This window comes from Colius striatus, chromosome Z, assembly GCF_028858725.1.
Source record: "Colius striatus isolate bColStr4 chromosome Z, bColStr4.1.hap1, whole genome shotgun sequence".
Taxonomy (NCBI): Eukaryota; Metazoa; Chordata; class Aves; order Coliiformes; family Coliidae; genus Colius; species Colius striatus.
The window spans coordinates 58,233,321-58,258,354 of NC_084790.1; the positions used below are offsets into that span (position 1 = coordinate 58,233,321).

Here is a 25,034-nt window from a genome sequence, read left to right on the forward strand (position 1 = left end):
AAGTATGTTCATAACATAAACAGAGCCTAGGAGATAACAACAAACATGTTAAAAGGCAGGTGTGGTTTTGGAAATTGGGACAAGAATCCACCACAAAGCAACCAGTAGGTTTCAGGGAGGATATAGCAGGAAGTGAGGGTCAAGAGCTCCTTCTAGAGCTGAGGAGTACTGTGATGTGCAAAGGTGACAGATGAAGAAAGCTTAGGGTGTAGCTGAAAGAGGAAACAGAAACTGTTGACAACTATGGGGGAAATGGGCTGAGGCTTAGCAAAGCTTCCATAATGACAACTAATAACTATAATTAAGAGGCTCATAGAAGAATTCAACAATGAAATGCAGTATAACTGTGGGAGGCATAAGGGCCTTAGACCATGCTGTTTTGCTAAATGAAGCAAAATACACTCTTAGATCACAGGGCTGTGCTATTACATTCTTACATAGACACACCCCTCCTCCTTCCTTTGGGACAGCAACCTTCTCTGGGCATCCTACCCCTTCCATGCAGCTCACAAAAACCCAGTCTCTTTTCATAATCCTTTTCTGGTCTTATCTTCACTCTCTGCTCCAACAAACCACTGACTAGCACACCTTTCCCTTGAGTATTATTTTTGTATTTTAAAAAGTGTTAAGATATTTTGGCTTGGAGTGAGAAGGCATGTGAGTTCAACTGGCTTGTGCAATAGGCTTATCAAGTCAGCTTGATCTGGAACTAATTCTGCCTGTTTCTTAATGGGCTGTGCTCATGGCAGCTTGTCATACTGTTCCAGCAGGGTGTTCCCAGGTGCTCTAACAGTAATATTCTGCAATTCTTCACTGTGGCTTTTTTTAATATTCTCTAAAATAATTGCTCCTGGAGAAACCAGAGTGCATCATTAATCCCACACGGCTAGAAAGCTGGAGGCCAATGGATTTATTTCTTTTAAGTGACAGCATAAGTGCAGCTAGTAAATTGTTGCCTAACTCAGGAACTTTGTTGATCACACTACTAAACACTCTAATACTGTAAAAGAAAGGGTTGCTAAGCAATGTTTTTGCTTTGGTAGGAGAAAATCACAAAATCATTTCAATCATCGAGTCCTAGCCCTAGCAATTACTAGACCATTTCCCCAAGTTCAACATCCAGTCATCTTTTAAACATTTCAAGGGATGATGACTCCACCACCTCCCTGGGCGGGCCGTTGCAATGCCTGAAACCCTTTCAGTAAAGAAATCCCTCCTAAAATGCTACTGTTCAATAAAGTATTGAAATCCTTGGTTCTGCTGTAAAAACACAGTAACGGCGCATGTTTAATGACCTGAGACATTACTCTTTTGTAGGGTTTTTTAATGGACGCTGCCCGGCAGTTTCCATCGCCGCAGGAGGAGCTCTGCAGCTGCCGCACCGTGCCATGCCGCACCGTGCCATGCCGCCCCGCAGCCTCTGTACCCCGGCTTCCTGCTGACGGCCACCTTCCGCCACTCCTCCCCCATAGGTCACCCAGCAGGCACCCACTACGCCTCCCGCCGCGGGCTAGCTGGCAGCGCCCTCACGACCCACCTTCCTTTCCTCCCTCCCTCTAGTCTGACCGCCAGCCTCCAGCGACCCGCCGCCGCATAGCCGCCACCCGCCCACAGCGCCTGACGCGTTTCCGCCGCGGCCCCTGCCGGTCGCCAGGCGGACTACAGGCCCCAGAGGGCTACGCGCGGCCTCGGTGGACATGGCGGCGGTCGGAGATGCGCCCGACTATGAAGCGGCAGAGCTGTACACCCGCGTCTTCCGCGTGGGCGCCCTCGGCCGCGGCTGGCGGCAGCAGCTGGGGCCGCCCGACCTCTCTCTGGCAACGGACGCGGCGGGCGAGTCGGACGCGGCCGTAGCAACGGAGCTGGGATGCGCGGCGGAGACGGCGGTCGAGCTGCGAGCCTTGTGCAGGTGGCCGTGGGGCCGGAGGCGGGGCGGGGCGGGCCGAGGAGCAGGAGCTCCTAGCAAGAGACGGGTTTTCTGCTGGGTGTTTCGTCCGCGGAAGAACCTAAAGCACCAGCTTTTCTCCAGGCAGGGGTTTGCGGCTCCAGTCCTATCGAGAAGCCGTCGGCCTCCCTGGGTGCTGTAGCGGGGAGGGCCGCCGTGGGTAGCGGGTGCTGACTCTCAGCCGCCGCACTTGATCCCTTAAGAGAGCAGGGGAGTGCTTAGGCACAGCCACTTCTGAATAGTCTTCTCCATGTCTATGCCCCGTTGGGTTTTTTATGTCACAGGTAAAATATGCAGTGGAGAAGGCAAATAATCGTTTTTTCTAGAAGGTAACGTTCCTCCACTCGTGGCAACTTTATGTTACGGCCTTGAATTCATGACAAGCATGAGTTACCTCAGTAAATACTTAGCAGCATAGCACTCATTAGGTAAAATTAAGATATCTGAACGTGTATGTGGTTTTAGCAGGCCTCACCTGTAAAATGAAGGTGTACCTTATATGAAAAAAAAAAAAAAAAAGAGTCGGGCATCTGTTTGTCTCAGCACGATTTTGATGAGGTCTCGTGGCCGGCAGCACACATTGGCTGTTGAGCTTGTTCTTGGTTCTAAGCCTCTGCCAACTATTTCTCTCAGGTTTGGTGTTGAAGTCAAAGCTATGTAAGTGCTTCTTTGTGAGGGGGTTGTACTGTTTGTCTCAGAAGCCTAAGTAGCACTAAAGCTGGGAAAAAACCCCTAACCGAGATATTCTCTTGTTTTGCACTTGTAGCTTGACTCATATTTGCAGACCAGTGGTTTGCAAAATAGCACTGAGTATACCATTTAGGAGTTGAAGCAGCGGGGTGAAACGTGTTAAAGGTGGAAGGCTTTCATGTCATGGGAATAGTGAGAATCATCAATCACCAGTAGAAGAGACTTGATTTCAGGTAGTAATTCCCACAGAAAGTGTCACAGATGATTTGCTAGAGTTCTCTTAATATAGTATAGTATATAAACTATATGTATAGCATCTGTATAGTATAGTTATATATAGTATGTATAGTGCTGGATACTGTAGCTCTATTTGCTAGAGCTCTGTTTGTATAGCATAATCTATGTAGTTTAGTGTCTACATTTCTGTATAGTCACTTCTGTCCTTCAGTTATTGATTCCTCAAAGGCTCTGAGGTATTTATGAGCTATTTCAAATGCAAGATGGAAGTTCACTTTTATGCACTGAAATAGAGTGAATATAGTCTGAGAAGCAATTCAGAAGGCACAATTTGGTAAATGTAGCAAAAATTGCATTATATCTTGAGCTCTTCTTGATAGCTTTTCCTTTGGTGCTCTGCATGCAAGATACGTACTAAAAAATGCAGGTTGTGTCATGAGCAGGTCCTCAGGCTTGCAGAGCTGTATCCCAAATTGTGAGGATGACATGGGGATAGCAGAAACAATATTAGCAACGTTATTTGACATAAAGTCATTAACTGGACGAGGTTCAGTTGATAATTGTTGTTTGTTTAAGTGGTGATGGTACCTTGTAGGAAGAGGAAGGTAGGAATATATACTGCTTTAGTAAAAGACAAGGAACAGAGAATAGGAATGCAAGCCCAAGTCATGGAGCTCAGTGTCTGAGCCAAAATATACCTGCTTGAGCATTGTGTGTAATGACCAGAGCTTAGTAAGGTGTTGAAGTCAAGACTTTTAGGGGCATTTTGAATCAGGAAGAAATTGGCATTAACTGAATTGTATCTTGCCTTGCCAACAGAGAAGAAATTTGCCAAGCATTCTCACTTTTTCTAGTGCTAGCTTAACTAAAACAACAGTTTGGTTCAGTTGTCATAGTTCTAGTGACTAGGAATTTATTTTTACCATTACTAGGCATAGTAAAAATAGAGATTGATATTGGTAATAAAAACAGTTCATGTGTTCTGGTGTGACAGCAACTGTGGAAATTGTTCTGTAAGCTTCCTCAGCAAAGTGTAGTCACTGATTGCACCCATGCTGTAGCTTAAGTTTCTTCAGTCACCTTGTTGCTTGAGTCTGTCTGTTGCTATTTTAACTTGAATTCCAGGATGATTTTCTGTGCTTTGATTATTTTTTCCCTTCATTTGTTCTTCTTTTCCTTCTGTTCTGCTTCCGTCAATCTACAACTGCTACATTTCATCTGCTGTCTGTGCTTGCTCTGTTACAGAGCAATGCTGTCTGTTTGCTGCTGAGTGTACTGTGGAAAGCAATGCTCTGTAGTGAGAAGGTCTGGAAAAGTAAAAAAGGACAGAGAGCCTCTGACGGGGAGAGAAGACATCATCTGGTAGCAGCTTTTTGAATTTGTGGGACATAGACCTGCACATCCTGATGTGACCTCTCTTTTGTGCAGGCTGGAAATCCCAATCCCCAGTCTCGGTGTCCATTTGCTTTTAAATTAAATAGTCCTAACCTCTTGAGTCCCTCCTTAACATTGACCTACCTCAGATTGTTACTTCTGATTATTTTCACTCACCTGCTCAGAGCTTTTTCTATTGGAAAGATGAAAACACTAAACTGTGTTCTGTGTTGTCTTGGCATCATATTATTGTTGTAAATATAGCTTTCTGGGCACTGAAATGAACACATCCTGGATATAAACACAGGCTTTTCTTTCTGACTGTACACTTCTTGTAAGGGAACTTCAGGCAAGTTAAGGAAGTTTACTCTGAGTAGGCTAGAGAAAGGTACACATAGATACTCTTCCTGTACCTATCATCGAACATTAAGTCATAGGTTAAGAGAATCTTTCATGGATCTGTGATGAAGTTTTTCAATATCCGTAGTTCAGTCTTGTTCTCGTTTGTCTTTTTTTTTTTTTTTTTTAAAGAATACAGTGGCATAGCACTAAATTGGCATAAGTATTCTTGGTGATTACAAGTCTTCTAGTCAGGAGAAATGATATATTTAAATACTCGTTAACTCTTTGTGCTTCTCGTGTATTGTGGGTCTTCCTTTTTTTTTTTTTTTCCCTTGTTTTCTTGCTGTAATACATTCCTGCAAACAGAATGCACGGAAACAATTAGGACAGTGGTTCTAAAGAATATGTGGGTTTTCATCAGATGTTAAACAGACATAAAATTATGTCCTTAGCTGCAAGATTCTGTCAGTAGTTCCCTTCAATAATCAAAGTGTCAGAAAGGTAAAGTTCTAAGTTTTGTTCAAATGTCTTAGTGGTCTGTAAGTGAAGTGGTTTACCTTGGGATTCTGTAGTGGTATTTGACCAACTGAAGTGCTTGAATGTTGGAGATGCTAAGTTACATATTCTTGTTTGCCCTCCTGAGTGATTTGTTGTGTAGGTGCAGGGTAAGCTAAGACTCAGTGTGGGTTTTGGGTAGGTCAAGGGAGGTGAGGTTTACAGGTACCTCATTCACCTTCACCTGTAATTTATCTTCTTGTTTTATTAGAAGAGTAGTTGTAAATATCTCTAGGGATGTGTTATAAAGCTGTATTAAGCTAGCATTAGTGTCTTAACATATTAGTATTTAGCATCTTGTAGTATTAGTGTCTCAAAGGTAATGAAAGTGTTGTCCTTAACATATATGCAATATAAAGAGTAATATAAGCACTGTATCAGCTTACTACAAAAAATACCAGGCAAAATACTGAAGCATCTGCTAATTTCTAAAACTGAGAGAGCTCATTGTACTGCCAGAATTCAGAAAAAAGTAGTCATGGTGACTAAAGGCTTCACTAATAGTCTGTTTCCAGGTCCAGATTTCCATGGGCTTACCTTTGTCCTTTTTATTTCTAGTCACACCAAAATGTCTTTATAGGGGATACAGATTTCATATACTACTTTATATGCTTTATTCAAGTGCAGCCTTCAGCTGTTGGAGCTCATCACTCTCCTCATTCACCTCAGTGTCCATTAAACAGTACGGCTAGTGTTTCTTCCTCTACCATGATGGAGTGCACTGAGGTTATTTGCCTTTGTATGAAGGGCATATTCTGTGTGAGGACAGGGTGGAATCCCATACTTGTGTCTGTCAGGAATGAGGTCTGCTCAGTGCAAACTTTGTGTAGCCTGCACTTAATGTCTGTTAGATGTATGACACAGATTACTTAGCCTTATTTTCTGGAGAGATTAGTGAAGCCTGTTTTCCGCAGGACTATGAGCAAATATTAGTGATGTAGTTCCACTGACTGCAGTGAAGTTACCCAGAGCTCCAGCTTGGCCTGTGTAAAAGGCCATATGGCAAAGCATTTTCAGGGCTCCAGTGCATGTAGTGCAATGACATATTTCATGAATTATTAGATTGATTCAAAATAGTGGAAACAAAGTGCTCTATATGTAACATTCCTTTAGGAATTGAGGGTTTCTGACATTCGAGGGCTGAGACATGTCACTAACTGGGCTTGAAATTATCCAGTTTTTAGGGATTCAGGGGAAGTTTGTCCTTATCCTTTGGCTACCTTTCTGTCCTTACAAAGAAAAAGAGGAAGCAGCTTAGACACGAGCTATTTCACATTCTATCTGTTTGGAGCAGCTTTCTGGGGAATGTTATTTTTTGTCTTGCAGCAAGTGATCAATGGCAATGACTGGTCTTCAAATTACTTGGGGTTTTTCGGTGAATGGGGTCACTGATCCATGTGCAGGAAGATTTAGATAAATAATTTGGTCACGTTGGTGGGTTGTTGGTGGGTTGCCGATTCCACAAAAGAGTCGAGTTGCCTTACCTGTCAGGGACTATACATTACTTCATTAGGTGGGGTATTCCTAAGCTAATTTATGCTGAATGGAGAACAGCCCCATCTGAAATGCTAATGCTTTGCTCTGTGTCTTCCAGAGCACTGTTTTCCTCCTTAATGTTAGTTAAATTACTGTTCCTCAGCAGTGATTTAGTCTGCACTTGGTACAGGACTCACTCAGTTGTCTCTGCATCCGCTTCTTCAAGAGAGAATCATCCTAAGGATAAGGTTGGTTCTGCTTCCTAGAGGTTGTAACTAATTGCTGCCTGGTTTCTTTTAAAATGGTGCTTCTGAAAGAATCCCTTTTCCTTGGTAATTTGAAAAGAATGATTTTCTGTTTGAGTTGAAATCTTTGAGTCAGGAAGGCTGTAACTTTTGATGTACTGCTGTATGGTAACTAAAGAATAGTAAATTCAAATTATCTTCAATACAAAACTACTGTATTGGATCATCAGAACTAGACCATCTACCTACAAACACATTTTTGTCTGTGACTTTTGCTTATCGTTCGCCGATGCCAGTTGATTCCACACTTCTTTTTCTCGATTACTCTATATTCCTATGCAGTTCCACTCTAAAGGCTTATATTTTGCAGTGGTGATATTACCTAGCTTGATATTGTTGACATGTGGAACATGTAAGATGATGGAGAACACTATAAGATTAAAATGAAGAAGAACAGAATCAAATAATAATTACGTCAAGAATGAAACTATACTCAAATATTTTTTTCTGACTTCACCAATGTTTTGTGTGTCTATTAAAGAGATGGATTTGCACAAGAGTTAGCTGGGATTTAAACTGTACATGGACTTAGGCAATGGGCTAAGCAAAGAGATCAAACAAGTCTGAATCAAAGCAAGTGTTGTTTCTCTGTTTTAAAGAATATTTTCTCAGACTATTGTGAAGTTGGATAGAACTCTTCTGTGATTAATACAAAATTATTACTGTCTTTGATTCAGCATTGTTCTGTATGTTTCTAAAAAGGTAATTGAGTCCAATCTGAAGCCTTCAGATGGGTCTTTTGTGGGATGGCATGGAAGAACTTTATGTTATAATACTGTGGCAGGGGAGCAGATATAGTATCTCACAGGATTCATTTTCTGTGGCATGTTTTTGAAAATTCCATCCTCCTTTTTGTTATGAATAATTAAGGTTTGTATGATCCATTGAAATAATTTCTGCAGCCAAAAGCAGTTCGACTTTTCCTTCCCATGTCTTGTAGTGATTTGCACTACAGCAAAAAAACTATGTTTAGCTATTCTTTGGATTTTGTGCGGACACAAGAAGGCTGATGGTGAAAAGGGTCTGAGGATGGAAAGAAGGGTACAAAGAAGAGTGGACCTGACACTTCTGGCAGAAGTGTTGACTCATCCCCACTGGAAGAGATGTAGTGTAAATTAGTGCTGTAATACAGTAATGACAGCTTGTGTTAATGTGGTAGTGTCATGGTTTGGCCCAGCTAGCACAGCAGCACCACAACAGTGTCTCACTCAGTGCTCCCATTCACCCCCACCCTCGTTAGGATGGTGGAGGCCCCAGTGAAATGGGAGTAAAAAGATAAGCAAGGTTGTTTTGGATAAAGACAAGGGCAGGGAGGGCTCGCTGGCAGTTACAGTTCTGGGCAAAATGGACTCCAGTACTCGACTTAGAGAGAAAAGTAGGAAAGTTTATTCTACAAGAAACAGACTGGAATAAAAGCAAAAAGGGAGTAGGATGATGAGAAAATTACAACCAGCACTTTAAGATTTCCTTCCCCCATCCCTCCTTTCCTCCCCTGCCCAGCTCACTGCTCCCAATATCTCCACCTCCTCCCACCTCAACGACTCAGGGGGGCAGGGAGTGGGGGATGTGGTCAGTCTCTCACAGATGGGCTCTGCCGCTTCTCTCTTCTCAATTGAGGACAACTCCTGGCATTCTTCCCCTGCTCCAATACGGGGTTCCTCCCCTGGGACACAGTCCTTAATGAACTTCTCTGGTGTGGGTTGTTCCCAACAGCTGTAGCTTCTGTCAATACAGGGTCCCTCACACGGGATGCAGTCCTTGGTGAATATCTCTGGCTTGGATTCTTTGCCCCAGTTGCAGTTTCTGCAGTTACAGGGTCCCTCTCTCGGGACAAGGCCTCTTCTGGGCATAAGTTTAATGAGCTGCTTTGTTGTGGGTTCCTCCCCACAGTTACAGCTGTGGATATTGGGTCTCTTCCTCAGGACACAGTCTGCTCCAGCCATAGTGCTAAAGGGTCTCTCCCTTTGCCAGCTTTAGCAAAATGAGTCTCTACCCCTGATGCAGGATCATTATCAAAATGAGTCTCTACAGCTGATGTGGGGTCTTTAAAGAAATGACAATAAATCTCAGCTTCACCAGTTCTCTCCATAGAATGCAGTGGAGTCTCTGCTCCAGCACACCTCCTCCTCTCTTTCATCACTGACCTTGGAGTCTGCATGGTTGTTTCTCTCATTTGCACCACCACCAGCCAGAAGAAAAAGAAGGGGCAGAAGAAGGAAGAAGATGGAGGAGGATGGAGGAAGAAACCTCCTCTTCCGGCTTCTTCTTAAAAAGTGATTGTGGAGGCTCAGCCCCAGAAGTGGGTTTGGCTCAGAGCTGGGGAGAGTTGTGAGCAACTTCTTACAGGAGCCATCTTTACAGCCCCTTCCCCCTTACCAGAAAAGGCTGTCATGTCAAACCATGACAGTTAGCTTGCCCACACTTGTACCTGAGGGGGAGTGTTAGCTTTACCATACAGGTTGAAGTTGCTGATTCCTTGTGATTGAATCTGTTTTGCTATATGTTATCAGAAAATCAGAATAAGTGGATGAGATTTGAAAAAAATCAAGCAACATTTTATTAAAAATACTGGACACACATTTTGAACAGGGCTTGTTCAGCCTCTCTCCAGGCAGCTACTCTCCATTAGGCAGAATGCAAAACAATGGTAAAATTTACCCAATCTCTGTGAAAGCCAGATATAAACTCCAGGACTCTCTGTTTTCTTTGTCTTAACACCTGTACACCTTGTTTATTCACATTTTTCTATCAATGTTCTTTTTAAGAATAGCTTAACTGATTTTTATTATGAAGGAAGTATGAAAAAAAAAATATAAAAATTATTTCTTTTGTTATCCTAGCATTGATACATTAATGTCTGCTGATAAAGAAGAGGACCCTGATGTTATTCCTGAAGATAGCAGTCTACTAACTCTTCGGTATGTTAGGGTACCCTCAAAGTACCCTGGTTTGGTGTGGGGTGGAAAACAAGCAAAAAAGCATTGCTATCTGCTTGTTCCCTTTCCAGGCAGTGATATGCTTTCTGAAGCAGTGTCCTGAAATAGTCTTAAGGGCAGAAACACCAGCCTATTATAGGATAATTGGTGTGAGTCTTCTGCTTGAAAGTTACTTGGGAATTTTTAATTAAGATATATAGAATATACCATCATTGTTATTGGAAGAACTTAACATTTCTGGACCTAGGTACTTATGAAATAGTGCCTAAATTTGGAGCAGGCAGGGGACTTACCACCATGTCCAGGAGATTTGTCCAAAGCCTCATAAAAGGAATCTGCAACTCCGATCTCTAGTAACACAGTTACATTATAGCAGAAAAAGTGTAAGGACTAAAGTTGTATCCAGGTGTCTCTTTATCTAAACTTAACATATGTTAAATTTTCATCAATGTGTGGACTTGTCTGAATTGGCCAAGCAGGAATTCCTTTGCTGTTCTTGATTTTCAGTTTGTGTAGTACTAACATAAAGAAATGTGTCAAGATTGTGGTCAGTGTTAACTGATTGTTACTGAAAACCTTCAGGAAGGTGTGGAAGGTAAATAGTTTTATTCCAAAAGTTAAAAAGGATTTGGTGTTCATGCAGTGGTTAAAAACATGAATTTTAGTAGATGTTGTGTGAATGATAGTCATACTTCTACAAGTGATACTGAGCTTTTTAGAAAAGTATCAATGTCCTGGGGTTGAGCACATTTGTGGGGGTTTTTTGTTTGTTTTTTTTTTTCCTTGAACACGTTTCTGGAAAGTGGGAGGGATAGCTGAAACAGCATCTTCAGAGGTGGCAAAGTGTTCTTTTTAAGGGAGCTTCATCAGACAACATTTCCCTGTTGTTTTTCCCTGTGTGTAAAACTGCCCACAACCAAGCTGTAATTTGCATGTAAGGGGAAAGAAAAACACAAGCTGAAGACAAGTTAGTCTTCCATACTAAGACAGCTAGAAATCCTGCTCTTGGAAAACTGCGTTGTAGGAGCTTATGTCATTGAAAAATATGTGTAGAAATTCTGCATGAAAGTGGTTGAATGAAATTTGTTCTGTATTCCTGCCCCTCAGGATTAGAAAGAAGGCATTAGAGAGAAGAGAAGAAACAGTTATTGTGGATCGGGCTTGCAGACAAGAAACTCTTGCCTATGAGATGGTAAGTTGCCTGTCATCTTGTGTAGGATCTTAAGACAGTTCAGTACAGCCAAAATCCAGATTCTAGTGGCCATCACTTTGAATCCCTGTACACTGTAAATGTTTGCAGATATGGTTTTGCAGATAGTAATTAAGATTAAAAATACGTCATGGAAAGATAGGACAAGAACTCTACTTGTAGAATCTAACACTAATAAGGAGGAACTCCAGCTCATGACTGCTTTTATTTGATTGCTACTAAAGCATTGTGTAAGAGATCAGTTCTACTGAGCATTGTGTGAACTTACCATGGATAAAGTGCATAGGGTTTTACTTCTGTAGTCCTGTGTTGGAATCTGAGCTTTAATGTGTAAATGGTTGTAAGCTATTTTCTGCAGGGCTGAAAGAGGAAAACTTAGGGGCATTGTGGCAGTAAGTTCCTAATTCTGAGCTTTGTAAGCCATGTTTCTCAGCCATTCTCAACTGTCAAGAACCATGAGTGCATTCATCAGCCCCTCAAAAGCCATCTTGGGATCCCTTTAATTACCCCTAGTATGCTTTTTTTAAAGATTTCTTCACAAGCATTAAAGTCCTAAACAGGAAAACGTAATGTCTTGTTTTTGTAGGGAGTTAAGAGCCTCACTTGTGATTGTTCAGCATTTTTCCCCTTGAGATTTCCTGCTGTGTCATGAGTGATCTTGTTTCTACTGTCCAGAGGCTGAGGCACAAGATGTAAAAAACATCATGTGTCAGCCTAGATACAACAGCTGTGTTGGGCTATTCACCTAGGGCATATCTGAGAAAATATTTGCAGTACAAATCGTCAAAAATTGTTTCAATGAGTGAGTGGTGTTTTATTTCTGTTTCTGAAAAATGAGCTTGTGTTCAGTTACTGCATCCTTTAAGTAAGCTGTGGTAACTGGTTTGTGTGTTAGAACTAGTTGGGATCATGGTGCCCTAGAACAGGATGAGGGCAGTAAGAAATGTGTTTGGGATGTGTCACATGAAGAAGGGAGATGCAGGGGATAGAGCACAAATATCTCTAAACGGCAGCCTGACAGCAGTACATGTTCCTGTTGTTGAATCTGAACAAGACTTTGTGCTGGTGAGAAGTGTTTATGCACTCAGTATTCTCTCTTGATTTATTGAAAAGGGAGGAAACTGCAACAGAAGAGTGCCCTCGCTTGTTCTCACAGCTAGACTATGTCTTAAACACAAAGTGGGATGAAAATGTGGAAATGCTTTCACTTCTTTTCTAAAACATAGCAGTATGGCAAGGGCAGTGCCGAATTTTGGGTTTGGACTTTGGAGAAACTGAGACTTCCAGCTATTTTAAGCTCCTCTAGTAAGAGGAAATGTTGCACTAATTTTTATTTTCATATACTTTACATCCTGTGGCTAGCTTCTAGGTCAGCCTTTCTCAAGTTGAGGGTTGCAATCCTCTTTTACATGTGAGAGCTTTCAGAGCTTTAAGTGCCGGAAGTTGATAGCAGCTGGGTTCCAGGAGGACAGGAATGCAGTGGACATTAATTCCTTTATGCAGAGCCTCTCAGTAGCCAACTGAAAGCACCTCAGCTTCTCCACAGCGGAGGAATGAAGTAAAATGTTTGAAATCAATAATTGCCACAGTTTCTCGGCTTTCCATTGACATGTGGAACAAACTATAACACGGTTAAGGGTTATAAAGCAGGTATGCATTGTGCCGGTGGGTGCAAGGGAGATAGTTCTGCCCAGCTCGCACACACTATTGTCTAACAAAAGGCCACTTATAGCATACAGGTAGGGGTATGAATAAGCACCTATTACATATTCATGACCTATCCCCGCTCCGTATATTAATGAGTCCTCTTCCAGTTTACACTTGTACAGTGTATCTGGTAAATTTCCATGCCACTGAGCAGGATGCAAACAATTCTGTTTTTCACATTCAGAGTCGTCCTTATCTGCAGCTGTCTGCACACCAGCTTCTTAGTTATCAGCATTCAGGGTCTTCAAGGGAGTGGTTCGAATTCCAGTGAGCTGAGGTTTCTTGTCGTGGTGTTTACAGTGAATCTGTCTCTCTAACTTTCTCAGGCCTTTCCCTTCTGTATGTCTGCTTTTGCCCATCACCATCCTGGAGGAGGTAGACTGCTATCAATTCAGAAAGCTACACAGTAAAAAACATGTTACAGTTATAACAGTTTCTTAGGCTTTTATCCAGGGGCTATAAGTAGTTACTAATATTTTACATATGTGTCTCTATTTTCCCAGGAGTCACATGCAGTTGGAAAGAGGCCAGACAACCCAACAGATCTAGTTGAGGAGGGAGAACTTCTTTTAACTCTGAACATCTTTTATCCTGTCATATTTCAGAAGGTTGGTACTAAAAAGTCATATTCTGATGTCTCTTCCCTACTTGGATAATATATTGCTTTCCCAAGCAATTAAAACCAGTGAGTCAACTGAGGGAGTGTGATTAAACCCTTCCAACTGTGGTAACTTCTTAAGGCTTTCTCAGAGTCTGGCTACCATATTTTTAGTGATTTATAAAAGGAAATTTTTACTTATCAGTTAACTCATCAGTTAATTAATTTCACAGAACTCAAAATCTGAAACTAAATACATGAAAACTAAACTCTCTAGAATCATTACTGTTGGAAAAGACCTTTAAGATTGTTGAGTCCAACCACTAACCTCACACTGCCAAGCCCATCACCAAATCAAACCATATCCCTCATCTATGTGTCTGTTAAATATATCCAGGGCTGGTGACTCCACCACCTCCCTGGGCAGCCCATTCCAATGCTTAAAAACCCTCTAGGTAAAAAACGTTTTTTTCCTAATGTGCAATCTAAACTTCCCCTGGTGCAACTTGAGCCCATTTCCTCATGTCCTACCAGTCATTACTGCAGAGATCAAACCTCACCTCCCCACAAGTTCCCTTCAGGTAGCTATAGAGAGTGATCATATCTTCTCTCAGCCTCCTCTTCTCCAGACTAAACATCCGCAGCTCCCTCAGACACTCCTCATAATATTTGTTCTCCAGACCCTTCACCAGCTTTACTGCCAGTCTCTGGACGTGCTCCAGTACCTCAGTGTTCTTCTTGTAGTAAGGGGCCCAGAACTGAACACAGTATTCAAGGTATGGCCTCACCAATGCCAGGTAGAGGAGTACAATCACTTCCTTGGTCATGCTGCTCACACTATTCTTGATACAGGCCAGGATGCCATTGGCTTTCCTGGCCACCTGGGCACATTTCTGGCTCATGTTCAAGTGGCTGTCAACCAACACCCCCAGATCCTTTTCCTCTGGGCAGCTTTCAAGCCACACATCCCTCAAGCCTGTACTGTTGCGTGGGGTTGTTGTGGCGCAAGTGCAGAATCTCACACTTGGCCTTGTTAAACCTCATATGATTGGCCTTGGTCCATGGCTCCAGCCTGTCCAAGTGCCTCTGAAGAGCAGACAGATCTACACACCTGCCCATCTTAGTATCATTTGCAAACTTAGTAAGGGTGCACTTGATCCCCTCATCCAGATCATTAATTAAGATGCTAAACAGAACAGGCCCCAGCACTGAGGCCTGGGGAACACCACTGCTGACTGGCCACCAACTGGATTGAATTCCATTCCCCACCACTCTCTGAGCCCAGCCATCTAGCCAGTTTACTGCCCAGCAAAGAGTAGGTCCGTCCAAGCCATGGGCAGCCAGTTTCTCCAGGAGGATGCTGCAGGAAACTGTGTCAAAGGCATTACTGAAGTCCAGGAGGACCACATCCACAGCCTTTTCTTCATCCACTAAGTGGGTTGTCTTGTTAAAGAAGGAGATCAGATTGGTCAAACAGGACCTGACCTTTATAAAGCCATATTGACTGGGCCTGAACCCTTGGTTGTCCTGTATGTGCTTCACAATGGTGCTCAGGATGATCTGCTCCATAACATTTCTCTGCACTGAGGTCAAGCTGACAGGCCTGTAGTTCTCTGGATCCTCCTTCTGACCCTTCTTGTAAATGGGTGTCACATTTGCCACCCTCCAGTCTGCTGGGACCTCCCTGGTGGGCCAGGCTCCATGGACACCCTTATGTGGATCTTATCTTGCCCAAGGGAATTATGCAAGTCAAGATGCAGCAGCAGGTCATATATCATGAGGAATGTGACTTTGGAGTTTCTGAATGAAAATAGTAAATGGCAGCCTTAAGAGGGGCTGACCCAAGATGTTAAAAATCTTGTACAGAGAGCTGATGTGTCATACATTGTCATGAATGACCTCAAGCTCTCAACTGAAGAACAGTTCTGATGCTGACAAGTGATTTTTATTTGAAGCTTGTCTACTGGTTTGTTTTGTTTTGTTTGTTTTTTATTTGTAGCATAAAGATCACAAACCCTGTCAGACGGTCCTTGTACTGGGCAGCCAGAAGCTCACTGAGCTGAGAGACTCGATTTCTTGTGTCAGTGACCTCCAGATAGGTGGTGAGTTCAGCAGTCAGCCAGATCAAGCACCAGAACACATCAGCAAGGTAAAACCTTCTATGAGGAACCCTCTACATGTGTAGGAAACACTAGAACAGGCTTTTTAGAGAGGTAGTTGATGTGTCAAGCCTGCCAAAGTTTGAAGAGGCGTTTGAACAATGCCCGTAGTAACACTCTTAAACTTTTGGTTGGCCCTGAATTGATCTAAACCAGACACATTCTTCAAGGTGCGGCCTCACCAAAGCCAAGTACACCTGTCTACTCATGCTAACAACACTGTTCCTGATCCAGGCCAGGATGCCATTGGCCTTCTTGGCCACCTGGGCACACTGCTGGCTCATGTTCAGCTGCTGTCAACCAGCTCTGCCTGGCAGCTTTCCAGCTACTCCACCCCAAGCCTGTAGCACTGCTCAGGGTTGTTGTGGCCCAACTGCAGCACCTGTCACTTGGCCTTATTGAAACTCATGGCATTGGCCTTGGCCCAGCCATCCAGCCTATCCAGATCTCTCTGTAAATCTTCCCTACCCTGAAGCAGATCAGCACTTCCACCCAGCTTGCTGTCATCTGCAAACTTAATAAGGGTGCACTCTGGCCCCTCATCCAGATCCAATTGTTCTATTCACTCCTATTCTGTGACTTTTTTGTGGTTGGTTTTGGGTTTTTTTTGTAAACAACTGTGTTAGTCAAACCAACATCAGGAGGATGTTTAAGAGAACTGGGTAATGTTAAGGTAATTTATTCCATAGATGTGGATACTTCAAACAAGAGTCCTGTATCTTTTATATGGTTACTGCTGCTATTTGGATTGCATGGAGAAACACAGTAGGGCATCTCTCCTTGCAAACTGAAGGACAATGCAAAGTCCAGGGGGAAGGAATGTGTAAGTCATATCTCTGGGCAGCATTAGTCAGGAAAGACCTGACTCATATTCCCAAGAATATGAGTTATAACAGTGGCTCCCTTGGCCTTCTGTTCACTATGACAAACAGCTGATTTCTGAAGTGGGCTGCTGTAAAGGATGACTGACTCAGAGCTGCTGTGGCCTCCAAAGGCTGGTAAGGTGTTTCCAGAGCATGACAGTACTTACACAGTGTGGTTGGAGAGACAGAGAGAGTGACAAGAGCAAGGCCAAAGCAGTTATCTGAATGTAAAACACATTCCTACCACTGTGGCTTTGTCCAGGTCACCTCCAGTCAGGAGTCCCACCTCTTACCACATTGTCTACATTTCCTGCCCTTTGACACTTCAGAGTTAATAGCTTAGAGAGACCTGTGGGCATAAATGAGCATTCATCCTATTAATGAAAACACATAAGACTGGTATGGGGATCCAGAGTGCATAGTTGTCCATGATTTTACCATCTGATTCTTCATTATTCAACTTAGGCCTCTGTACCCAATCTTTAAAATAATTTTTGTTCACTTCTTGTCTTCTGCTCTTGATCTGCCTTTTCCACTATAAGCTCTTGCAGGCCATAACCTGCCTCCTGCCAGACATATAAAAAGTGCTTTGTGTTTCTTGGGTAGGCAGGGTTGATAACACACCAGGGTTTAGCTGTTGCTGCACAGTGCTTGCACAGCCTCAAGGCTGTCTCTGCAGGGCCTCCCAAGGCCAGTGGGCTAGGGTGGGCAAGAGGCTGGGAGACCATAGAACTGGGACAGCTGACCCGAACTATCCAGATATGCCATGCCATATGACCTTGTGCTTGGCAATAAGAGCTGGAGGAAAGCAGTGGAAAGGGCATTCAGGGTTAAGACATTTGTCTTCCAGAGCAACCAGTATTCATACTGAGGCCCTGCTTCCCAGGAAGGGGTTGAACATCACCTGCTGATGGGATGTAGAGAGTAAATCTCTTTTTTCACTTTGCTTCTGCATGCAGTCTCTTCTTTTCTTTTTGAACTGTCTTTAAATCAACCCATGAACCTGTCTCATTTTCATTCCCATGCTCTGTTGAAGAGAACTGAGAGAGAAGCTTGGTGGAGGGTCTGCCAGATAGCCAAGGTTAACCCACTACATCTTGCTAATTTTTAAAAATATTGTTAGTCTTTTAAGTCAGTGCTATGCAGTTACTTAATTTGTGCATCAGTGCTGGTGTTTGTGTTCTGTAGTTTTGTAAACATCTGTTAACTGTCACGATCATAGACTCATACGATGGTTTGGGTTAGAAGGGTTTTAAAGATCATCTGGTTGCAGCCCCCCTGTCATGCACAGGGACAGCTTCCACTGGACCAGATTGCTTAAAGCCCCATCCAGCCTGGCCTTGAACACTTCCAGGAATGGGGCATCCACAACTTCTCTGGACAACTTGTTCCACTGCCTCATCACTCTTGCAGTAAAGAACTTAGTCTGAGTATCTAATCATATTTTTTTTCAAATCTTTCAGTTTGGAGCCATTACAATCTTGTCCAGTCACCACCTGTCCTTGTAAAATATCTCTCTTGGGTTTTCTTGGAGGCCTCTTTAGATACTGGGAAGCTGCTATAAAGTCTCCCTGGAACCTGCTCTTGCCCAGGCTGAACAACACCAACTCTCTCAGCCTGTCTTCACAGAAATGTGCTCCAGCTCTCTGATCATCTTCATAGCCTCCTCTGGACCTACTCCAACAGGTCCATGTTCTTTTTATGTTGGAGGTTCCAGAGCTGGATGCAGTACTCCAGGTGGGGTCTCACCAGAGTGGAGCAGAGGGACAGAATCACATCCCTCTACCTGCTGGCCACGCTGCTTTGGATGCGGCCCAGGACAAGGTTGGCTTTCTGGGCTGTGTGTGTGAATTGCGAGCTCATACTCGGTTTTTCATCCACCAGTACTTGCAAGTCCTCCACAGAACTGCTCAGTCCACTCATAGCCCCAGCCTGTATCTGTGCTTGGGACTGCTCCAACACATGTGCAGGACCTTGTCCTGTTGAACCACGTAAGGTTTAAATGGGCCCACATCTCAAGCCTGTCAAGGTCTCTCTCTCTCCTCTCTCCTATCTGCACCGCACAGCTTGATGTCATTAGCAAACTTGCTGAGGGTACACCTAAAACCACTGCCCATATCGCTGACAAAGCTGTTAAACAGCGCCAGTCCCAGCACTGACCCTGAGGAATGTCACTCATCACTGGTCTCCACTTGGACACTGAGCCATTGACCGCAACTCTTTGAGTGTCCCTCCCATGGGAGACAGTCCTCCATGACCTTCTCCAGCATGGTTCCTTCCCATGGGCTGCAGTTCTTCACCAACTGCTCCAGCATGGGGCCTCCCACGGGGGCAACTCCTCACACCCTGCCCCAGGGTGGATCACTCACTGGGAGAACAGTCCTTCAGGTACCAACTGCTCCAGCCTGAATCCCTCACAGGGTCCTGACAGCAAACCTGTTCTGGTGTGGGCTCCTGTCTTCCCACAGACTGCCAGGAACTTGCTCCAGGGTGAGCTTCCCACAGAGTCACAGCCTCCTTCAGGCATCCACCCGCTCCAGCATGGGGTCCTCAGACTGTGAGTGGATCTCTGCTTCCTGGTGGCCTCCATGGACTGCAGGGGGACGCAGCTGCTTCACCATGGGCTGCACCACAGATCATGGAGGAGTCTTTTTTTCTAGGGCCTAAGAACTTCCTTCCCGTCCTCTCCACTGACTTTATTGTCTGCAGAAATGTTTTCACATTCTTTCAAATGTTTTCACACCCTGATGTGTTTAGCAACTGCCCAGCAACTTCTTCCCCTTCTGAAACATGTTATTCACAGAGGCATTACCTCAGTCACTAACTGGCTCAGCCTTGGTCAGTGGCAGGCCCATCTTATGACACTGGCCCTGTCAACTACAGGGGAAGCTTCTGGCAGCTTTTTGCTTAAAGAAACAACCTTTCTAACCCTCTGCTACCAAAATCTGGGCCAGGCAAAACCACTGCAGCAATCGTGTTTAAGTCACATCAGCTTCTAAAAGCAATGCAGGGTTTTTCTTAGAAACCTGTAGAATGAGGTGACTAAATATAATTTAGATACTTTAAAGTGCTTTGTTTTTGATGTGTTTAATCTATCATAACGTTAATGCAGACATCTCTTGCTCTTCTTCTCTGTCTCTTACAGGATCTGTACAAATCTGCTTTCTTTTATTTTGAAGGCATCTTTTATAACGATAAAAGATACCCAGAGTGCAGAGATCTGAGCAGGTACAGTATTTTGTAGACATTGACTAAGGAAAACCTTAAGGGAGTTGAAATTAATTTAGTTTTGTTTATGATCTGTGTTTTTTTTAAAGACTGGAATGTCCAATGTATGAAGCTAGAATAGACTTCTAGTGTTATCTTCTCATGTTGAATTGATTTTTACATAGAAAATTAACTTGATTTGCTCTTCTTACCCCTTCCTTTCACTTCCCTTCTGAAATGGGGATGGATGCTTTTTTTTTTGCCACAAATCCTGTTTTGCTCTGTCGGGATGGGATTGTTTGGGTAGGTAACAGGTGCCTGTCTGTACTGGCTGTTTAAGTGCCCTCCTTAGTTGTGATGACCACCAAAAGACTTGCCTGTGAGGCAGAAGATGGGTCAGAAGGACAACTGTGTAGACTGAGCAGTTTTTCTGCTCAGTCTTGAGAATGTTCTGAATACCTTCACGGTAAAGTCAAGAAGGAGACTTGTGGCTGCAGGGAAAAGAACTCTGTGATGATACTAGTCAGAGTCTCAGGTATCTCTTGTATGGAATTATGGCTCATGCTGCTTAAGCACAAATCATATTCATTTAAACTATACATAGTAGTTATATGGTCTTGCTAAGGTGATGTCTAAATTCAGGAGATTAAGATGTTGAAATGTTTTTCATGGAAGATCTTGAGTTTGAACTCTCTTCTTGTTATGCCAGACTCAGTGAGTGATTTCAGAGAAATTAAGTATTTTGCTCCTTCTCTTTCTGTCCATGAGAAACAGAAAGGCTTGTGATAACATACACGGTTTGTAGAAGTGAAATTCCTTCCTTGTGTGTAGCACTGTGCAGAAAAGCCAACAATTAATTGTGACAGTGGTCAGTGTTCTTCTGCTGTTACGTTTTGGAAATGTAACTCTGTAATTGTCAACTTTTATGTTGCTTCTTGACAAAACCAAACTCAACTTTCAATACCTTAAAACAAAGATATTGGCCAAGTAAGCCAAATGACTTGTTGGTAACTGGAGTTATTGGAATGCTTGAGAAATGTTGTGCTATAAGCAGCCTGACCTGGATGGTTGCCATTGGGAGCATGCACCCTAACTAAGACTCCTCAGCAAGCTGCCTGATGGGTATTTAAGGGTAGATGCTCTGGTTCTGTGGGGTTGTGTTGCTGGGAAATTACCTTAGATTATTACAAAATTATGTGGGGTTTCTATCATTTTAACTGCGTCCCAGAGAACAGCCTTCCTTTTCTGTGCATTCACAGTTTACAGCACTGTTATGCTGGTGACCTTTCTGTTTTCAGAACCATTATTCAGTGGTCAGTATCTCATGACAGAGGCTATGGAAATCTGCGGTGTGCTAAAATGGAGGATTACACATTTAATGATTTGTCCCTCAAAATTGGCTTTCCGTACCTTTTCTGCCACCAAGGGAACTGTGAGCACATCATCATCGTTACAGATATAAGGTAAGTTACTGCTCTTTGAGAGCCCTTAGGTGGTTGAAAGCAAGCTTTCTGTGGACAAAACTTGAGGCAGTAAGTACTGGATGTTTGTTAGACTAACTTTCAAGATTATTCTGCTGCCTTTTGCAGGGCTTATTTAAGATTTTATTTCATATACACGTGACTGACTGTGCAAGAAAAAATTGTCTTTTTTTTAACACTTTGTCTACATAATAAGATTGCTTTCTAACTGGCATGGTGTGATCATGATGTGGGAAAAATGGCACTCACAGTGAAAAGCCCTTTCTATGCAGGGCATAGAGCAGCCTGTGGCCAACTGATGTGCCAGTTCTGGAGCACCAGGGAGCAGGATGCAGTCAGTGGCTCTGGCTGGAGTCAGCAGCTTAGTTTAGGCTTGGTACTAAGGGGCAGGAACAAGAAAGAGAACAGAGGAGTGGAAGTAGGAGGCTGAGCTGGGTAGGAGAGGGAGAGGAGGAGGAGGTGGCAGTAGCTATGAGGTGGTAGCCAGATCAGCAGTGGAACTATTGTGTATGCTCTGCTCAGTGCATTACAGGTAGAGAGACTATTCTTCTGATTGCCTGGGCTGGGTGACAGGTCATTTTCAGTTCCCAAAAGCCTGACACATCCAAACCATTGTTAATAAACAGTGCCTCCTCCTAGGAGGAATTGAGCCTAAAGAAGGATATGGATATATTTCCTGTTGATCTCAATTACAAGCCTCTAACCATTTACCTGGTGCTGGTTTTGCTTGTTAGCCTGTGTAGGAGGCAAAACTTTTTTAAAACACCATCTAAAATAGATGACCTGAAGAGCTTTGTGTTTTACACAAATTGAATTTACCCCTGACCATAAAATCCATAGAGGGTGCTACTAGAAGTCTATCTGCAGATCCATCTGTGTCAAGAAATTTTAAGCAGAAGTCTAGTCATAGTTTACACAGGAATTTATATTATGCTTTGTCCTTAATGTCCATGCTTGTGTTCAGATAAATTCCAATGTGGCTGAATCTTTATTGTATTCTCTGTATTTATTTATTTCCCTCAAGGCTCATTCATTATGATGACTGCCTGGACAGGAACCTCTATCCCTTGCTAATCAAGAAACACTGGTTATGTACCAGAAAATGCTTCGTGTGCAAAATGTATACAGCCAGGTATACTGCCTTCTTGATTCAGATTCACTTGCAAGAAGTTGTACAGAGCTTTCATTAAATCTTGCATCTAAATTGAGGAAAGTATGGATCTGTCCAACTTTGATATAGTAAAACCTAGAGAGTTTTTTTAAAGGCACATAGTTTTCCCTGCAGGTAAACTCCAGCCTCTACCTGAAAACTCCGTGCTGTGCTGCTGTACTCGAAGGAACTTGTGATGGCCGTATTTTCTGCAGTCAAGTACAAGAATTCGGTGTTCTTTATACACTTTATTAGTGCTGTTTACTGAGACACGAAAGAGACTTTCAACAGGCACAATATGAACTTCTCTGAAGGAGTCCTGCATACTAGGCTAGGCTCCCTGATTTTGTAGGTCTGAATGGCGTGTGTACAAAGACACCCACTGGCCTTTTTTTCCCCCCAGGGCAGCTTATGCCCTCAGCCTCAGATTGGCATAGCAGCTCTGTCCTTGTTACCTCGCTTATTTGGCCTTAGAGTTCCCTGGACTCGGGCAAAGAGCCAAGTCCCCTGTGATGGGAGGCCATCCTGGCGTTCCTAGCAGAGCACCTCGGATGCCTGGGCAAGTGGATGTAATCTCTCAGCACTTGGCCATAAGGGGAGGTGGAGCCAAAGGGTCAATGTGGGGGAAAGATGGGATGGGGAGGGCTTTACCAGAGGTGATGTAAATGCATTAAATTAAAACCAGGATTAAGCACTAAGATGAAGTGGGGAGATGCTAAACCATGGATAGCAGAGCTGCTTTGGCTGGCTGTCCTGCATGTTCTAATCTCTTCAGATAGCATCTTTAATCACTAGAGGCCTTGACCTGTTGTGGCCCCTGAGTGCGACTGTAAATTAATTGCTCAGTGACACGGCTGGTGCTCCTTGTGCTGGCAGCCGTGTTCATGTCAGCTTCAGGGCTTGCTGGAGCATGTGGCCATCCTCCCCTTCTCTTGTCTGCATTGCCCAGGCCTTTTTTTCAGACATGTAAATCCATTTGGTTATTACTCAGAGGAGTTGAGGAGTTGGGTCAGCCACACATCTGCTCTGTGTAAGTTTCTTTTACCTTTCATGACTTACATGGCCATAGGGTGGACAGATTTCCGTTAATGGAGTTTTTTTGGTTGGTATGCACTGTACCAACACCACAGGTGTTCCTCGGGAAATGCTGCTGTAGCAGTGCAAGATGGCAGCTGAGGTTGGAACTGAAGGAATGACGGCTTTTGGAAAAAGAGATGTGTGCCAGGGGTGGGAGGCGTGCAATATAGGTGGCACCTGGTCAGTGTAATGGTGTTACGGGTGTTTACTGCTGCCACCCCCAGATCTAAGCAACGTGTTGAGATGTTTGTTCACAAATGTGTTGGACTCATGGGGAAAACACTTGTATTTTGTAACCTGCAGGTGGGTAACCAACAAGGACAGTCTGGCACCAGAGGATCCTTGTTTCTTCTGCGATGTTTGTTTTCGCATGCTCCATTATGATGTGGAAGGCAATAAACTGGGGGAGTTTCTTGCATATCCTTATGTTGATCCTGGGATTTTCAACTGAAACAACACGAGCCAGAAAGAATCCAGCGAACCTCATCAGTGGGTCTGTTGCTCTGACCGTTAAAACCACCAGACAGATAGAGTTCTGAGCTTGCTGTTGGGTTCTGGGTTAGGCTTTTAATCCTCCCCTGCGGTGGATGGAGCCCTTTGCACTTGAAGTCTTTCCAGTGTGCTTTTCTAACTTTATTTTAATCAGCGACATTTCTTAACAGACTCTGACAATACAGTAATTTGGAGACTGTGGACTTCAAAAATACAGATGTTTAAGGAGAGAATACCTTGGAAAAACAGCTGTGATTTTTGAGAAGTTTTATCTTTGCGCATCTTACCTTGAAAAGTCAGGCAGTTGTTATCTCTGAACGCTATTTGTGCGGACAGCAGCCAAGAGTGCTTGTTAATGGCTGAGGTCTGCCCTCCACGAGGAGGTGCTGGTATCTATGAGCTGCTGATGCCCTTGAGTTCTGAATCTGAGGGCTGATTCCATGAAGAGTAAGCTACATTCCACTGATTACTGAATTGTGGCCTGTCTTTCAAATAACATTGTCAACTGTTTACAGTATGTGCAGTTTTAACCATCCATAAAGTGTTCATTGTGTGCTTTTTCCACTGTCAAGTATTGCTGTTTTTTATTAAAACGTGACCACTTTATACTTGCTAGTCTGATGTTAAGTGGAAACTCTACTTGCTGAGATGGAGTATACTTTGTCTAGTACCTTGCTTTCTAAAGTCATATGGAGTCAGAGGATTTTACCAGAGATCTTTGTTCTTTGGGAAAGCCAGTAGCACTAATGCATTGACTTAAGAACTAGCTGAATGCTTCAGCTAGTTCTTAAGAAAAAATACAGTTCTGTTTGGTGTAAAAGATGTCTGACTGACAACTTCCGACAGAAATGTATTTTGAAAACCAAATTCTATTCAGGTCCTGTGGCAGCAGATTCTGAGAGTGCTTACTTTATCATCTTAGCTGTCTTGAAACAGAAGTGTTGCAAGTGTTTGCAGGACTCCATTGATCGCTCATGTATCTGACTGCTTTTCAGTGGTGTATTAGGTCACGTGAACATAAATCTATGCCCTTTTTTTTAGGACAGCAATAAAAAAATTGGGTTTTGTGGTTTTTTTTGTTTTGTCTAACAAGTCAGCCAGTTGTTGGCCTGGGTATTTTGAAACCAGAGTCATGAACCAGGCACTTTTAACAGCAGATGGTGACAGTTTTCGTATCCTTCAGGAATCTGCAGAGGAGGGAATGCCTGTCCACTGCAGCTGCCACCAGTG

The 25,034-nt window shown here is 43.4% G+C and overlaps 1 protein-coding gene across 2 annotated transcripts; it reads left to right on the forward strand.

Moving 5' to 3' along the window:
- The first annotated feature begins 1,694 nt into the window (after positions 1 to 1,694).
- SNAPC3 (small nuclear RNA activating complex polypeptide 3) lies at positions 1,695 to 24,990 on the forward strand. 2 transcript variants are annotated; one of them, XM_062019153.1, is made up of 9 exons: positions 1,695 to 1,909; positions 9,765 to 9,842; positions 10,968 to 11,052; positions 13,281 to 13,385; positions 15,375 to 15,524; positions 19,543 to 19,625; positions 20,903 to 21,067; positions 22,110 to 22,217; positions 23,616 to 24,989. In XM_062019153.1, exons 1-9 carry the CDS (start codon positions 1,698 to 1,700, stop codon positions 23,761 to 23,763), a joined length of 1,134 nt encoding a protein of 377 aa, XP_061875137.1. In that variant the 5' UTR covers positions 1,695 to 1,697; the 3' UTR covers positions 23,764 to 24,989. The 2 variants fall into 2 exon arrangements, with proteins under 2 accessions (XP_061875137.1, XP_061875138.1); XM_062019154.1 differs by lacking the exon at positions 15,375 to 15,524 and having other exon boundaries at positions 23,616 to 24,990.
- The last annotated feature ends 44 nt before the right edge of the window (positions 24,991 to 25,034 follow it).